The sequence below is a fragment of the Furipterus horrens genome, unplaced genomic scaffold (assembly GCF_987537825.1).
Source record: "Furipterus horrens unplaced genomic scaffold, mFurHor1.1.pri manual_scaffold_7, whole genome shotgun sequence".
Classification (NCBI taxonomy): Eukaryota; Metazoa; Chordata; class Mammalia; order Chiroptera; family Furipteridae; genus Furipterus; species Furipterus horrens.
The window spans coordinates 15377816-15396490 of record NW_028327177.1 but is presented as its reverse complement, the minus strand read 5'-3'; the positions used below and the strand labels follow the sequence as shown (position 1 = coordinate 15396490).

Sequence of the window (18675 nt, the reverse complement as noted above, 5' to 3'; positions counted from 1 at the left end):
TATTAAATCTAATAGTTATAGGATATACCATTTTATAGAATGATCTTCTACAAATAGGAGCTTACAAGAAAAACTAAAGCTTTTAGCATATTTTTCCTTCAAGTATATTTCCTCATATACTGCCAAGTGAAATAATATCCAAGTACCATAATTTAAATATTTTACAAAAACAAAATTATAGTTTCCAAGAGAAAAGCAAATGCATCCAAGTTTTCATCTAAGTGTTGAAGTCAGAAGCTCTTATCACAGAAACTAAGGTAGAACTGGTAAAGTAAAAAAATGAAAATATTTGACCACAAAAATAAGAACTGGCAAAGACCGTCTTCAAAGCTCTATAGAGGCTTTTCTCCCTAATATCGGGGCTAGGATTGAGCTAAAAGTCCAGAAAAATGCTGCCAAGACTTAAAAAACCTAGAGTTGGTTGGCCAAACTCATGAATTCCTGGGTATAAAGCTAAAGATCAGAATTCATACTTTTACAGAAACTAGCTGAAACCAAAGGTGACAAGAAAGCAAAAGATAAGAAACCAGTAGTCTGATGTATGCTGACCCCGCATCGCCGCCTTTTAATGTCAGAGTAGGCAGGCACATTCGAGGAGTACAACACCCCATTTCATCTAGGACAGATACGCTGTCTCACGTTAAAAATTTTTATCCTATTCCATTTACTTAGTAAAACATCCAGTCTGAAATTCCACTGTAACTAACACCATTAAAATCCATACCAACTACTAAAATTGTATCATCAATGCTTAAAGATCATTAGGAAATTTTATATATTTCATTACACCAAGAAGGCCATGCATTATCCTCATATTAAAGTCAAAGAAAGCAAGGCCCAGAGACGCTAATTAAATCATCTCCTCCATAAGAAATGCCATGCATGCTAGGCTCCTTAAATTATCCCAAGACAGCTATGAGAAATAACACCAGTACAGCCTGTCGTTATGCTGTATGTACATGCCATGAACACAGAAAGCAGTGTCAGAAAATGTTTTTAAAAAGACAATAGATTTCAGTAAGCCCTCTGACCTTCAGGGAAAGGAACAATGGCCCGAATATCCACAGGGTTTATCCAAATCTTGGAAGCATCCTGAGATGGAAAAGTCAGATGGACTTAGGTTTACCTACCTAAAGCAGGGAAACTATCTTGATTAAGAATACCTACCAGTACTTCCAACTTTCCTTAATATACATTCTATTTTCTTCAATGTTAATTCCCCAAGATCTTAATTTGTGTGACCCATGGGCTAAAAGGTTTCCTTTTTTCAAACTTGAGATTATTTACTAAATTGACTTCTTTTAGCTATAAATCTTCTAAAATATGAGATTATTAAATACAAAAATTCTGATATATTAGCTTTCTCAGATGTTTTAAAGTTATAAATCTGTAAGAGACGTAAGTTTTAGAAAATATACTTACCGATGCTTGAGGAAGGAACACTGGATTAATTATTTTGTGAACACCTATTTCCCCCTATCCTGACGTTCATCAAGTTACATGATCTATATATACCTGAGTTTCCACATTTGTAAAATGGAGATAATAATAATAGTTCCTATATCCAAGAGTTGTCATATTGCTTCAATGCTGTAATATACCTAACATACTCTGAACAGTACCTGGCAAAGGATAATAGCTAACATTTATTGAGTCCTTAAAAGGTACAAAGCAGCTATAGTAATGGAAAGCAAAAGGAATCAAGATGGCAAGAGGTGATCTGAGTCCAAGCTCTAGTATCTATTTACTTTATGTCCTTGAAAGGTCATTCAGTTTCTATGAGTGACTGAATCATATGTCTAATCTGGCCAATATTGGTTTTATCAGCTCTTGAAGCTCCTAACATAATGTATGTCAAATGTTTCTATTTACTATAAAAAGCTATTATTTTAGCAGTAAGATTTTACTTGCCAAAACAAAAAACATAACTAAGTGGTTAAAATGTCAGACTGCATACTTAATTTAATCCTCACTCAGAGTGTACTTAGTCTCCTGTTAGGAATAATGCTAAATAGACTGCTTATCTAGTTTCCCAACCATAGCAAATGAAAAGCTAGACATCAAGGGAGATAAAAGATAAATTTAACAACAACAGAAAGAAAAGGCAACCATCTAGAAGATAAATTACTCAAAGTGCCTAAAATTCAAAGACGGGGACATTTATTACAGAAATAAACAGATATAAGTACCCCAAAGGATTGAGGACTCTTTGTCCAGTATGGATAATAAATTATGTTCTTAATGATAATAATAAGGCATCAAACTATGGTTAAGCTGTATTCGACATTTTCTGACTAAAGAGGCAGAAATTGGTGTAATACAGTTCAGAGAGATTCAAACTTAAAATTTAGGCTAAAATGTAAAAGTTGATGCTTGAAAGAGTTTCAAATTATGACTGAACTAGTCACACATGTGAAGCAACCTATTTTCAACTAAAGTCATAAAATGAAAGGAGCCAAGGGCCATACAATTTTTTGTTGTTGTTAAAACATTAAAAGGCCCTTCCATCCCAAAGTAAAGCTAAAGGGGTTCACCATCACCAAACCATTATTACATGAAATGTTAAAGGGACCCATTAAAGAAAAAGGAGATCAAAACTATGAACATCAAAATGACAACAAACTCACAACTATCAACAACTGAATCTAAAAACAAAAACTTTAAAAACTAAGCAAACAACTAGAACAAGAACAGAATCATAAATATGGAGGTCATTTGGAGGCTTATCAGCTGGAGGGGGAAGAGGGTGAATGGGGGAAAAGGTACAGGGATCAAGAAACATAATGATAGGTACGAAATACACAGGGGGATGTTAAGAATAGTATAGAAATGGAGAAACCAAGGAACTTACATATATGACCCACAGACATGAACTAAGGGGGGGGAGGATTGCTGGAGGGAAGGGGGGTACTGGGCAGAGAGGGGCAAGGGGGAAAAATTGGGACAACTGTAATACTATAACAAATAAAAAAAATACTTAAAAGAAGTAAAATAACAGGCCAAACCTAGTCTGTGTAAGCCTAGATTCTGAACAACAGCTCCATCTTGCAGAGTTTAACAAGCTGTATATAGACTCTATAATTTCATATTGTTTCACACACCAAAAACATAGCAACAAATATCATAGCTTTAATAAATGTGAATTATTCATTTCAGTTCAGAAAGCGCTTTAACAAACATTTTCTCAGATCCAAATAACCATATGGTAAGTAGAGCAGAGATACCATCTACCCCAAAGCAATTGCCTGGATCAGACATAATCTAATTAAACCTTTCTACGCAAGGTCCTGTACACAATAGATGCTCAATTAACATCAATTGTTTTTCTTACAAATAAAATACTCACACCTAAAAAGACAAAGAAATATAAGCAAGTTTATAAAGCTAACTAGTCTTCTAGCCTCACTCTGTGCTCTTTTCTTACCACCACACTGTAACTTCTATAAAGCATTTACTAGCCCAGTTTCCTCAGGATTCACTTTCAAGAAAATGTCTGTACCACAGGACTGTAATAATTCATTCACAATATGAGTGCTCTTTGTTTCAGTCACTGATCTAGACACTTTCAAAAACTGTAGTGAACAAATCTGACATTTGTCCTGCTCTCAGGAAGTTGATACTCTAGTGTGAGAAGACAAACAAGCAACAACAGAGAATTTCAGACAGTAACAAGGGCCCAACAGGGTGATGACATAATGGTCAGTGAACAGATGAGGACACTGTAGATCTGTCAGGAGGTCCCTGTGAGGTGACATCTGAGCTGACATCTGGATGACAGAAAAGTGTATGTAACTGACTTTTTCAGTTATTAACATTCTCTACCTTACTTCCAAGGAGGGATGAGGTAGCTAACAATTTTAAACAATAAGGTAATCTTTTACATAAAGGAGAAAAAATTTAAAAGGTAATAGATTTTGATATGGGTGGATTTTAAGCACTGGAACTTTGTAAGACAAAAGCGTTTTACATGTCAGCCTTCAGATTAACATCAGTGAGAAAGTAAAAATACATGAACAGTAAACCATTAATTAACAGTGTATGATCACATGCCAAGATGAACAATACAAGTCGTCATGATAAAAAGTTTAGAGAAAGGAAGAGATCAATGTGGACCAGAGCAGTACTTCCCAAACATTAACATGCTATAACTCATCTGATACACGAAACCAGAAGAAGGGCCTGAGATTCTGAGATACTGTATTTCCATATTTCTAACAAGTTATCAAGGCCAATTCTGCTTGTCTTACTGGTCCACGGATCAAACTTTGTAAATTATCGAAAGTATAATGTATGTAAGAAAAGTAAGATTTAACCTGGTTTGGGGGAACAAAGTGGGTTTTTCTTAAGTTCGATAGGAAAAATTAGCCTGATTTTGTCTAGGAACAATGAAACCACTTGACTACAGTGAAGACTCACTCCTCCATTCCAAAAGGATATCCTGAGCACTGATTCTGTGCAGGGTACAGTAAAAGACACACTGACATGTCTAATGGAATGGACAATTAAAAGCTGACTGAGAGGGACGATTTCGCACAAGGAAAACAGCCACGTAATTGTCCGTTAACAGTCAGATAAAGAAATGTATGTTATATCCATACAATGAAATGCTATATAGTATTGAAAATGAACAAATTACAACTGCTCATTCTAGAATGGACTAATCTCAATCATGGTGCGAGATACGTATATATATTATAACTCAAGACATGGGAGAGCACACTATGATTTAGTACATTCTTATGTATTGATATAAACAGGCAAAACTAAACAAAATGTTTAGGAATACTCTGTGGTAAAGCTATTAAAAAACCAAGAAATTAATGACTCAAAGATCACAATAGTGGTAACAGGGTGGGGACAAGGGATGGGAAAAAAGGATGAAACGGGGAGGGGCTTCAGGATGTTTGTAATGTTCTATTACTCAAGCTGAACGGCAGGTGACTGGATGTATATTTTGTGATTATTTAAATTATGTGTTACAGACACTATTTTGCATGTATGGCATTTTCTTTTTTTTTTCACTTCTTTGCTAATGTTATCAATGACCTTTTTAAAAACTAAAAACTAAGTCTGGAAACTGGTGGTGCCAGATTCTAATAGTGGAGACTGCTAATACTGACAATTTTTAACCACTGACTTCAAGAGGGAAAAGGTAGTGATTAAGAACACAACACAGAGCGCTAAGAGACAGAGCTGAACATTTTAATATGGGAAACTCTTGAAAATGTTAAGATGTTAAGGAAAAGGTAAAATTAAAGAAACAGAGTAATTGATAAACAGGACCAAATGCAGGAAAGAAAAGATTCAAGACTACAAGAAGAAAACGTGGCCTTGGCCACAATCATGGTGCCAGGAACAAATGTGATTAAACATCCAGCTTACCAAGTAGTTCTGTGTGGCTAAAATTACAGTTTCTAGGAAGCCTGGAAATACCAGAAAGTAAACCTCGACACAAAAGCAAGGACAACATCTAGTGAACCACAAATTCATTGTCAAGTCACTGAAAATATTTAAGAAGGACAGTTAACAAGATCTGAATTTTCATACTTATTGTTTTAATAAAAGTATGAAGAACAGACTGAAGAGGGCTAAGACAACAATTCAAAATACCATTAAAATAATCTATTAAAGAAGATTGTCGGAACAGAAACTAGGAGTAGTATAAAAATAAAATGAAGTCTTGTTACTCATTCCTTCCTTCCACTGCTCTTGGTTAACAGACTCAGTATTGGGAAGAACATGTGAAAAAGCACAGTTCCTGCCTGCCCTTAGTAGACTGCACTGTGGTAGAGGGCCTAAGACCAAATAAAAAAGCTACGAAGGAAATACGGGCTGGTACAATGGAGAGTGATGGGAGGAGCCTGCTTTTGTCAGTTATTAGGCAAGGCCTTTCTTGAAATGGTGTTATTTACGCGGAAAGGGCAGGAATACTTGAGAGACTATTTCAGTTACAGAAAACAAAGAACTAAAAGGTCACTGACTGGAGCCTAGAAGAACGTATGAGGTGTGTTTGCAGAAAAAGACAAGGGTAGCACAACCTTCATGACTGTAGTAAGAAGTCTGTATTTTACGTGGCACCTGGATGAAAAGCAGGTGAATGACATATTTTGGAGGTGGAAGCAACAGGGTGTGCTGAGGGACTGGATGTTGAGGGTGAAAGAAAAAAAGAGAACAAATGTAAGTTAATGCCTCCGTTTTCTGACCTATTTAAATGAGTAAATGGTAAGTTTACTAAAATGGGAGAGACTAAGGTAATACCAATGAGTGGGGAGATGAAAGAGGGGGACAAGTCACTATTATTATTTTGTACATGTTAAATTCGAAGTGCCTATGCAAATAGGGATGTCAAGCAGACAGCTGGGTATTCAAATGGCATTCAAGAATCAAATCTGGCAAGAAATATAAATCTGGGAGTTATCAGAATATTAATAATAATTAAGGCAAAGAGGTGGTCCTTAATGAAAGTTTACTACTATAATTACTTACAAAGAATAACAGCAAGCAGATAAGAGAAAATGGAAACTTACTACATCCCAGATACTGTGCTAGCTAGCAAAACATATCCTGCCAATTTTAAATCTCCAAACAACTCAAATGAGTAAAATAAGGCATAAAGAGATTACTTGGCCAGTGTCATTCAGCTAACTAGAGGTGGGATTCAAATCCAAGCAGTTTGGCTCCAGAGGTACGCTTTTACCTAGTACTGTTACATTACGTCAAGCAGAGACCGATATTAGGAATCCAAAACCCAGACCCTAAGGCACGCCAGCACTCACAGATGGGGACAGCAGCAGCCAACACAAAGATGTTTACTCCCATTACAGCATGCGGTTCCAGGTAAAGCGCTGAATGAAGCCCAGGCTCAAAAGTAGTTCAAAGTTAAATCTCCACTTCGGAAGTTACAGATGTCACATCCCAGCAGGGACGCAATATAGTTTACCTGGCTCTCTCTCCCCTTCCAAAAGCCTTAGAGTCCTAGGTCCTTCCTGACACCTCGGTCATCTACTTGTCACCCAGAAAATTCTTTCTGCAAGTCCCCTTTCCCAAGCATCTCAAAACGAGACCCCAAGAATCTGTCACACCCTTAGCCTCGGTCCCCTTTCTCAGCCTTCAATTCCTCCGTCAGACGAAGGGAAAGGCTGTTGCGTCTCCCGAACAAAAAGTGGAGATGACAGAGGAGGGTTTTAGGGGGAAACCTCGGCCCAGCATCATCTAGCCCAGACGGGAGGCTGCTGAGAAGCGCTTCTGCCGGGCCCGGGCTGGGGACTGCGCTGCCCACGTGGGCCCGGGGAGACCGCACCCCACTCACCAAGCCATCTATCTGTACTTGCTTCACGGCCGAATCTCCAGACCCGCCTTTGCCTTTGCCTTTCCCTGCCGCACCGCTGGTGGAACTAGAAGACGGGGTAGCCGAGCCGGTGCCTTCCTTGCGGGACGCCATCTTTCCAGTGGGACAGGAAGAAAGAAAAACGTGAGAAATCGGAAGCGGAAATACAAGCTCCGCGTGACGTCACGCGCCGTGCGCCGTTCGAGGGGCGGAGCGGCGAGAAAAGGCTGGAGTCGGGCCCCGCCTTCTTTCCCCCGTCTCTTCTCCACCCTCACCTCGTTACGGGACGGGGTCCTTTATGCGTTTGAGGCTTCCGTAGAGACTGCTTTAAACAAAAGTAGGCGTTTAAAAATGTTTTTCATTTTATGTTTAATTAGTCTCCATTAGGCTGTTGGTCATAACAACATTATAATTCGCTAATTTTTTGTTTAGTCCCAATTCCCAGTCTCGTCCACCATGGCGTCTCACTAACTCCCGTTAGGCGTATTAGGAAACAGACGTGATTTACCCAACCTCACTGTGTCAATTACTGGTGACTGGCAGTGCGTTTTGTCTTATGTAGTTTTACGTAATGTCTCTAACCATTTATATAGACATTAATTAAAACATGGGAACTTTTGTCAGAATTGCAAGAACTAATAGCCCTTTGCTGCCACTAGTTTCATGTAAGACTAACATAAGTAAAGGACCAAGAATTTGTTTTATGCAAAATGTTGATGCAGAACATATTCCCTAAAAATCATGCTTAACTTAAGTTCGAAATACACATCTCAAGTCTTGAAAAGAATACTTGCCAGTTTAGAAAGCCATCTTAGGTAAGGAATTTACAACATTTCTCTGTTTCCAAATACATTTTGCCTGTTTCTTGTTTTTGAAATGTTTGATCATTCAATAAATACCTAGGCAGAACTGATAAAGTTGTTACACCAATGAAGGGTATTTCCTGTTCTGAAGTTTTTTGTTGTGAGAGTCTGGTATTATATTACAATCTGGGAACAGAAACCATTACACCTGAAAATTTTTAATGATACAAAATCAAAAGCTAATATCCATTATTTTCAAGTGTACATGAAGTATTTATCAAAAGAGACCACAACCTGGACCACAGAGAAAGTCTCCACAAATTTAAAAGTATTGAAGATTGACTATAGTAGAACTACTCTAGAAATCAGTAAGAAAGATAATCAAAAACAAAAGAGAAGAAGAAAGACGAAAATCCTGCATGGAGGAACCAGAACTGGAAGTTTGTGCCTACCATTGAGTAGCTGGGATGATAAGCACCAGAAAGCACCCAGGTTACTTACAAACAAAAATACGTTTGTGAATTGCTTTATTTTACTGTATATGTATAACATAGTTTTGTTTCTAAATTGCAATACCAATATTAGTAAAAATAAAACTAATAAGTAAAATTTTATATTTCTTTGCAATTTTTAGCCTTGGAAATATCCCACTAAGATTTTCCAGTCACGTATGCTAATCACACTACATGGGTGCTTTCAACCTGACTCAAGACACTGCATGTGGGCCCTCTGCATGAAACAAAACATCCCACGGCCAAGAGGTATAAATACAGACTTCCCCAATTTATAATGGTTTGACTTCAGATATTTTTGACTTTACAATGATGCAAAAGTGATATGCATTCAGTAAAAGCCATATTTAAAATCTTGATCTTTTTCCAGGCTAGCAATATGTGGTATGATGCTCTCATGATGCCGGATAGGGCAGCAAAACACAGCCCCCAAGTCAAACTCAACATCAGGAAGATAAGTAACCAATACTGTTGTGTTGCCAACACCTTTTGGATATTGTGTTATGAGCATGTTTAAGGTAGGCTAGGATTAGCTATGATGTTAATGAGTTAAGGTTTATTAAATGCATTTTCAGCTTATATTTTTAACTTACAATGGGTTTATAAGGACCTAACTGCATAGGAAATCGAGTGTGTGCACATGCATGCGAGAGAGAGAGAGAGACTGAAACCCCCATGAAGTAGAATTTGAAATAGATCAATATATATCACCCTAACTAGAAGGGGCCTAAAAGCAATGTGACTTCCTGCACTTGGATTCTTGTTTTTGTTTTTGTTTTTCCTGTCTCACTGGCTGCTCCTTTCTTCTGTCACCATTGGTGATTTTTCTAATCCTCCCCAACCTTTTAATATTGAGTAGCATCAGGCTTATGTCCTTATACACCTTTGTCCCCTTATCTCTACTTCCTGTCATGGTGATCTCATCCATTCTCAAGGCTCTAAACTTCATACGTAGGCTGATGAATCCCAAATTTATATTTCCCCAGAACTCTCCACTGAACTCCACACAAGCATGTCCATCTGCCCGTTCAACATCTCCACGTAAATGTCCAACAGCCTCCTTCAACTTAAACTTTCTAAAATTGAACTCCAACTCCTCCACCACCCCAAAAATTGTGTTTTCACAATATTCCCCATCTCATTTGATGACAGTTCTATTCTTCTATTAACAGTTAATAAGACCCAAACCCTTGGGGCCATCTTTGACTCCTCTGTTTCCCTCTCACCCCACCCCCTGATATATCAGAAACTTGTATAGGCTCCATCTTAAAATGTATTCAAAATCCAGACTTCTGAGAAGTAGAAACGTTTTTCCTTATTCCTCCCAATAAGTACATCAAAACCCCTGGACGTTATATATAGAAAAAAATAAGAAGACTCTGTAAAGTGGAAAGAAGGAAAACCAAATAGTGACATTGGGACCCAAGGAACAAGACAGTGATGATTTTCCAGTGTTTCAATTTGCTACATATGTCCCAGGCTCAGAGCTGAAGTCCAGTGACCTGGAAACACCAACAGGTATACACCAAAAAGAAGTCCCAACAAATGTGTTCTCTGCACATGGTAGTGGAGATATGTAGAGTTTGAACTTTCACCCTCACAAGGCAGTAATGAGGTGGCCACTAGCGAGAGATAGGAAGAGAAAGTTTTCAAAGTTTTTTAGACCGTTCTATGAATGTAACATGACTTCTTCATGTGAGTGACTCCAATAACTTCTTAAATTGCTTAATTTTTGTGGCTGGGTTCCTGTTTCTTTGCATGCACATCCAAGATAGGACATGGCTATGAGATAGATGTCTAGGGTTTACATGACTAGATAAGACTACCAGGATCTATGTGGATGGATTGTATCATATTAAGACACTTTTCTTATGGGATAAATATCATCCCAACCCAGTGTACCTGTTAATGTTTTCTTGAAAGTCAGTGATTTGCTATAGTATGAAATTTGTTTTTACTGTCAGTTAAGACAATATCATTTGACTTTTTAATATGTTCTTTTATTCTCAAACAAATTGGGGAAAGTACAATAATTCCTTCAAAAACTAATTGTTCAGTTCATATTGTTACATTTAGATTCATAATGCAATTCAGATTGTTATATTTAAGCATCACTCCAAAAGTGGGTATAAAACAGGTGACTGTTGTTTGTCCATCACTATAACAGTTTGTAGAGCTGAGAATTCATATCTCAATTAGAATTTTCTCTCTCACCAGAATCTACTGCTTTCTGGCGACAAATAGGACAGGTAAAGTTGCTAGAAAGCCAGCAATCAATGCAGTGGACATGAAATTCATGGGAGCAAGGTAGGATGCGAAGCTGACTTCTTTCTGTGAACTCTGTAATGCAAATGACACAGACATTTAATGTATCAGAAGATCTTTTAACAAAAGATCTTATGGGCAGGTTGTCAATCTGTGCTTTGCTGAGTCCTGTAGGATGGTTATCACTGCCATCTAAGAGAAAAAACTGATCAGGGGAAGGCCAAGAGTGACCTTCAGGAGATATTGTAAGGGTCATAGATCTATGGTCACTTCCAGATTATGATGAGTGCGGTGATAATCCATCATCCCTGCTTTCAAACAACAACATGTGAATTTCTGAACTTTCATCGCTGGAGCTGGAATTGGACATCGGACTAGAACTGGACCTAGACACGTAACTAGAGTTTGAACTAGAAGTCAATATGAAATATGAGCAAGAATCCCAGCTAGAATTTGAATCGGATTTCGAACTGTTACCACCATGTGAATTGTCGCTCCCATTGGGTGACTCTGCTCTTTCCATGTTTTGACTTGGGGATGAGAGACAAAGCTCTGAATCACTGTCACCGTCACTATCCATAAGGTTATTTAAGTCACTAAAATCTGTCATTGTCGGCCTTAATGTGCATGTTGGAATTGCACCAGATGTTGTATCATTTAATCCAGTATTTAAAGTCCTACGAATGGGAATTCCAGTGGTACTGACATAAGCTCTCATATCTGCCTGGTCATAATGTGAAAACATATGCCTACATTCTCCTTGTTCACTTTCAAAATTGACAGTGTGACTTGGTGTCTCAGATGTTATGTGAGTTCTACTAGGTATGCTTTCTCTCTCAGAATATGCTATGGGATGATCTTGTCCTGTTTCAGAATAGAAGGATATAGGTGGATTCATCTGTCTCAGTTTACAAGATTCACCATCACTGGTTGTGTCTGGAGAATATTCTCCTTGTATGGCATTCCTTGTTTCAGAATTTGCAAAAAGAACCCTTTTTTGCAATTCAGGTCCAGTTATTTGCCATCTCAATGTTTCATGGTGCTGAATTCCAGAAAATCTCTCAGTCTCATGTACCAAAGACTGCTCAAAAGTCAGAGGTGATACACTGTGCCGGAGCCTTTGTAAAAGTTCACCTGGTGACTGTGCAGGTGACCTGCTTTCAATACTTGCTCTGGTTCTACTGTGGTTTGGGCTTCTGCTTCTTTCTCTTTCTGACCTCTGGTAGGTGGGACTTCCATTAATGCTCCAGTTCTCCTTTGTTCTGATCTGGGTTGTCTTGTAAATTTTGACCCAGATAGTGGATTTTTCACTTGACTTTGGCTGGGTTTCATATTTCCTCCTTTGGGAAGTCTTGTTGATGGTATGTACTCTTCCTCTGCATTTGGAAGCCCATTGTTAAGGTGTAAACTTAACAATGAACTGAAACTGAGATCAGTGAATCTAAATTCACTGTGGTGACATACCTGGCTCACCTCTCTCCCAGGTTGGTGTTCCCTTTGCCCATTTGTCACATTTTCAGTGTGCTCAAAAGAGCTAAGCTGGTCTGTTATAGAATCACTCTTCAAAGATGATGGACTAAGATGTGGTCTTTGTGAAAGTGGACCAAGTGAACGTGGAAGTGATGTACTTTCAACTCTTGCTCTGGTTCTGCTATTGTCTGGGCTTCTGCTTCTTTCTCTTTTCTGACCTATGGTAGGGGGGACTTCCATTAATGCTCCAGTTCTCCTTTGTTCTGATCTGCGTGGTCTTGTAAATCTTGACACAGATTGTGGATTTGTCACTTGACTTTGGCTGTTTTTCATATTTTCTCCTCTGGGTGGATTCAGCTGGCTCACGTCTCTCCAAGGTTGTTGTTCTCTTTGCTCATTTGTCATATTTTCAGTTGGTTTGGGAGACATAAGCCAGTTAAGTAAAGAGTCACTGCTAGAAGCATCATCTGAAGAGTCTCCTTCATCTGTTAACAAAAAAAGAGAGAAACTGAGAAAGGAACTAAAAAGCTCTGAGCCATGATAAAATAGCACTCTGAAACTTTGTTTCAAAAATAAACAAAAATGATAACACTCCAATTTTTAAAACATTTCACATTTATAGAGTTAATATTTTGTAAACTATGCTATAAATGGACAGGTAAAGGTAAGAATGTTTCAATTCTGTCTGAAAAGAGAAAAATAACCCTAGACAAATTTAAAGAATTGTTTTTTTAAAGGAATCTGGAGGATGTTTACTTTCAGTATTTCATCATATACAGAACTTTGTGTACCACTGTGGGAGGAATGTCAAGAAAAACATTTTTCTCACGCCACTGTCAAAATTTACTAATGCAATTAAACAAGGCATATACCAATAAACGTTCAGTGCTTGTTATTTTACTTCAATTTACACTATTGTGCAATTCTCATTAGTCTTATAACATTACTTCTAGACTTTTGACTTACTCCTAGTGCTTCTGATAATATCTAAAGTTGTTTTAAAATATAAAACTATTATAGCCATTACCCAAGAATTAAGAAGGTTTATAGGTTTAAAACTATTTGAAACTTCTTAATGTTACCAAGATTCTGAATTGATATGAAACTGGGAGTTACGTGAGATGAATAGATTGAACCTAGCATAGTACATATAAGACCATTTTGAAGAACCAAACTATTCTAGTGTCTTCTTCATTACACAGTGAAAGTCTCTACCTCACATTAGGAAGAGGCACCAGGCTTGAGGTTAGAGCAGGGCTTCTCAGCCTTAACACTATTGACATTTTGGCTTTGTACAATTCTTTGTTTGGGGGAGCCTTCCCTACCTGAGTGGGAAAAAGAAGAAAGAAAGTCTGACTGGTTCTGCTTTTGTGGCATAGTAACTACGCACTAGGAGAACACATCTCAGTGAGGGTCAGACTGTGACCATTCCACACCTTAGAACCAGCCAGTACTGGAGCTGCTTTTCCTTGCTTGGCTAACACTTAACCAAAATCTGTTTGACTGCAATAAAATGAAAGAGTCAAGACATCAAAGATGAGCTAAAGGATTTCTTAAAATGTCACTTTATTCCTATTGGGTATTTAGATGAGCCAAAGGATTTTTTTCAATGTCAATTTATTCCCATTCAGTTGTTGCCTCCTTCCAGACCTCTGTGGAAGGTAAGGTTCCTTTGAACATCTGACGGTCTTGGATCTGAGCTGAGCCCACTCCTGGTGCTGTGCAGATAGACACAGAGCACTACTGCTCAGAACTCCCAGCCAACCTTCATGAGACCAATTTCGTATCTGTTCTAGGCTTAGTGTGAAGGAAAAGGATGGAAGGTTATCTGACCTTTCTATTTACTGTCCCTTTGTGTAGTAACTACATTCATGGTACACAACCAAGGGCTGGTTCTTCTCTAGTACCCATTAGAAACAAAGGAAGCAAGAAAGCCCTATTTCCAATAAATGTTAATAAGCAAGAGATTCTGGAAGGGATGTATGGCTTTAGCTCTTGTGTTGATTATTTTCTACAAAAGGAGCCCACAGATCTTTTTTTCTCTTAAGAAGGAGATACTGTTATGTGATGTTCACTGGATCTTCCAAAACATTAGGTTAATCCCTCCTTCTTTAGGGAGTCACAAGTTAACAGGATGCAGAGAGAAGCAGGAAGTATACGCTCCAACACTACTCACTCATGAGAAGGAGATCAGAAACTCCTACTCTATGGAAATGGGAGGAAATGGCAGTAACTTTCCCATCTCCACCTCCCCAAGAAATATATGGTGCCATCATAATTAATGAGCCAGGTCTAAGACACAAAAATTAAACATAAGCAGAGCCAGAAGAAACAACATATATATAGGGCAAAAGTAAAGTTCTGGATTTAGTTACTATACTTTTTAGAAGTTCATAAATATTCATTTGACCAAAGAAAATTATTTGGCTTAAAACACTAAACATTTTGCTTAAGATTTAACTAGAGTGGAAAAGACACCTTTGGGAGATGGATGAAAGCAGCTAATTGCAACAGCTACTTGTGCATCCCAGTCTTCACAGTGTTACCTAGGATAAAACAAGAGCATATAGAGAACATCTTAAATTTCTTTAAAACAAGGTATTATGCAGGTAATACTATCATTTTTAAAATACATTTTGTTTGCCTAGATTTAACATATATTCCATCAGTTAATATGCTTCAGGCTACAAGTAACAAAAACAAGGGGGGAAAGAACAATATAAATTATTTTAAACAAGGAGGGAATGTACTCTATCACACAACTAAATATCTAGAGGGAAGCCTACTCCAAATAAAACAGCATAAAGATTCCAGTTCCATACCTTTACAATTCTCTTGACTCTGTCTTCTGCAATGTTTTAGTTCTGTCCACAGACTGACTACTCCATAATCTCAAAATACCAGCCAGTAGCAATGGACACAATGCACTTTTTAAAAAAAAAAAATGTTTATTGCAAGAAAAAGTAAATCTCCCCCCCAACCATGGGGAAAAAAGTATTTCTCTTCAGTCTAATTGGTATCAATTTAAGCCGCATGCCTTCTTCTGTGTACTTAGGCACAATGAGACTATGTGAGGTACACTTGGGAGGGCTAAGTGATTTGTTCAGTATTATAAAAGAAACAATGTGGAGGGTGAAAAGAGAACCAATAAGAAGAAAAAATATTCATACATGCAACACAGCATGAATATTTTCTATATGTTTGCTAAAATAATACTTTAAAAAACATTTGACCTCCTCATCCCAGTATTTTGATTTATGACTTACAACCAATATTAAAACAAAGTGATCTTGCATTGAAAACATTTGTACAGATTCTGAGTGACTTTTATTTTTTATAACATCATAAAAATAATGACTCATATTGGTGAAACTCAATTATAAATACGGGACTTTGAAATAATATTCTACTGGATTATTAAAAGCCTGTTTAATTTCTCACCTCCAGGAGTTCAGTTTCTGCTCTAAAGTCCTCCTGCTGCTTAAGTATATATATATATAACCATGAGTGAAAGGGTTGTCTTCAACATTTTGTTCTATATCAATAAATAGTGTTTTTAGAAAATCCTTTTAATACCATAATCTGACATAGTTTTATATTTTTAAACTCCTTTAAATAATAGCAATAATATTTGCTTACCTAGAGTAATTTTATAAGAATTCATTAATCTTCTAAAATGCTTTGATAAGGTCAAATGATATGCCCCCATACCATATGACCACCTCCATGAGTTTCAATTATTATTTAATTAAATTTCAAATGGCAATTTGTTATGCATCAAACATTTTGCATGCTGCTGCCACTTCTTAACTTTTTGCTCCTCTCTACCAGTTTTTGTTACCACTTTATTTAATACCTTTAAGCATGTTGTAGTAAATCCAATGGAGAGCACTATTGTTCTCTGTGTCATTTCATTCAAATAAACCATTATAGCAACATGTTACAGCCATATGATGACTGTCATCTGATAACCAATGGTGGGCACTTCTTGACTACTATCTGGCTTAGAAATATATTTTTGACAAACAGACATCCTTTGAAACTTTTTTTTCTAGTTTCTCCTTTGTCATTTACCCAGAAGTAAGAGCTGCTGCAACAGCTGGACCAAAAGAAAATCTTGCTTGCTTTCTTTAATTGACAACTGGGTTGTTGTCACTAATTACACTATTTCCTTGATGTTTCCTTTGCCCAAGCAGCTGGAGTTCTTCATATTTCACTAACTTTCTCAACAGGAGATACATTTCACTGACATACCCACTTCAAATCAAATTGTTTATACTTTCAAAAGAAACAAATGTCAAGATAGCTTCTAGAGTATATAAAAAGGATTTAGTTTATTTTACTTTGAGAAAGTATTCTACCTTTTACAGAAAACTTATAAACCAGGGTTTTGAACCTGTTCAAAGGAAGGGCAATTGTATTGGCAAACACTAACCAACTTCAAAGTTTTTGCAAAGACATCTGTCAGTATAAAATTCTCTAATTCTGGCAAGTAGTTTTAACTTTATCTATTAGGATTGGTTTTGGCTGCATATAAAAGAAATTTAATATGTCAATGTAGGTTTGTCCTTGAGGGAAATAAAGTACCATTCTGGTGCATGACGTTGACAATGGGGGAGGCTATGCATATGTGGAGGCAGGGAATATATGGGTAATCTTTGTACCTTTCAGTTTTGTTGTAAACCTAATACAGCTCTTTTAAAAAACCCTCAAAAGTGAAAAGAAACTTAAAATAATATTTTTGAAACCAACATAGAAGTTTATTTTTGTTCCCATGTAAAAACAAGTCCAGAGGCAGAAAGTCTGGATTTGCACAGATAGTTTCATAGTATAACAAATGATCCAGTCTCCTCTTATCTGCTTTGCAGCTTAGCCCATGGTCTCCATTCTCAAGACTGCTTCACAGTATAAAATGGGCTGCTAGTGTTCCATTCACCACATCCAAATTCCAGGGAGCAGAAGAGAAGGAGGTTAAAAAAAAAAAGTGCCCATCACCAAGCTAAGTTAGCCTCCTGTAAGCAGCGTCCCAGAAGTCCCTTGTAACACTCATACCTCCATAGCCTTTGCTAGGCCTTCATCATACAACGATACGCCACTACACAGAAGGCTGGGAAACAGACTCTCTATTTCTGGGCACATTACTGTCCAGAATAAAATCGGGATTCTGTTACTAAACAGGAGAGAAGGGCTATTGGGTGGCAGTTTACAGTGTATACCACATCTATTATGTGGTGCTTTTATGGGAAATTTCATGCAGTCATTAAAAATAATGAATGAGAACTATGCTGATTGACTTAGGGTGTTGAGGGGGAGGCATAGATGTGATAAAATATGGTTCATTTTTTTAATAGAATGACAAAAATATCTATATATATGTGCCTATACCTATGCAAATGATAAATAGTTGACTCTTAAACAACACGGGTTTGAACTGCATAGGTACACTTGTATGCAGATTTTTCTTTCCCAATAAATACATAGTCAGCCTTCTGTATCCCTAGGTTTCAAATTCACAAATTCAACTAACTGTGGATCAAAACCAGGATTTTCCATCTGCATTTGGGAATCCATGGAAGTGGAAGGCCAACTCTTGTATGTCATTTTATATAAAGGACTTGAGCATGTGTGGATTTTGGATCTGGGGATGGGGAGTCCCCTGCGGGTATCAATGGATAACCATAGTTAAAATTTGGGGAGTGAAAAGTTTTACACGGATATTGGACTGTGTGGGATCGACAACCTTAACACTCAGAGTTATTCAAGGGTCAACTGTGTAAGTAAATGAATAAGGAAACATTTCAGGAATACACAGTAAATTGTCAACTGCATTATCTGAGCAAGGGGAGAGGAGATGAATATCTTTGTGTTGTTCCATTGTTTCACTTGTTATTATAGGCATGTGTTATTTTTGTAATTTGAAAACATAAAAGTTTTTTTTTAATGTAGCAGTTTCCAGATTCAACCTTCAAAAAAACCTTACATTATATATGAAAATTAGCACTAAGTGAGTCCATGATGGAGTTTATCCTAGGGGATCTTAGTGAAGAACTTAATAGGCCATCAATATAAATCAGTTTTCCTACATTTAAATGATTTAGTAACAGAAATTATTTATTTAGAGAGTATGTTAGCTAGATAACATTAGGAAGAATATTGTATTTTTTTGAGCTAAGGGATATTAACAAATGTTTATAAATATTCAAATATAATATAAGGCAGAATACTATCACAATATATATCTTTGCTGTATTATATGGTATTTAGCACTTATGAAATTAGACAAATAACCTTTATGAAT

At 37.1% G+C, this 18675-nt stretch overlaps 1 protein-coding gene across 1 annotated transcript in view; it reads right to left on the bottom strand.

Moving 5' to 3' along the window:
- The window catches only part of EIF3H (eukaryotic translation initiation factor 3 subunit H), an 87862-nt gene extending 80387 nt beyond the window's left edge, over positions 1–7475 (bottom strand). The window contains exon 1 of the mRNA XM_090283430.1: positions 7310–7475. Coding sequence (XP_090139556.1) covers positions 7310–7441 — 132 coding nt within the window. The 5' untranslated portion in view covers positions 7442–7475. The remainder of the gene's footprint in view (positions 1–7309) is intronic.
- Positions 7476–18675: the final 11200 nt, after the last annotated feature.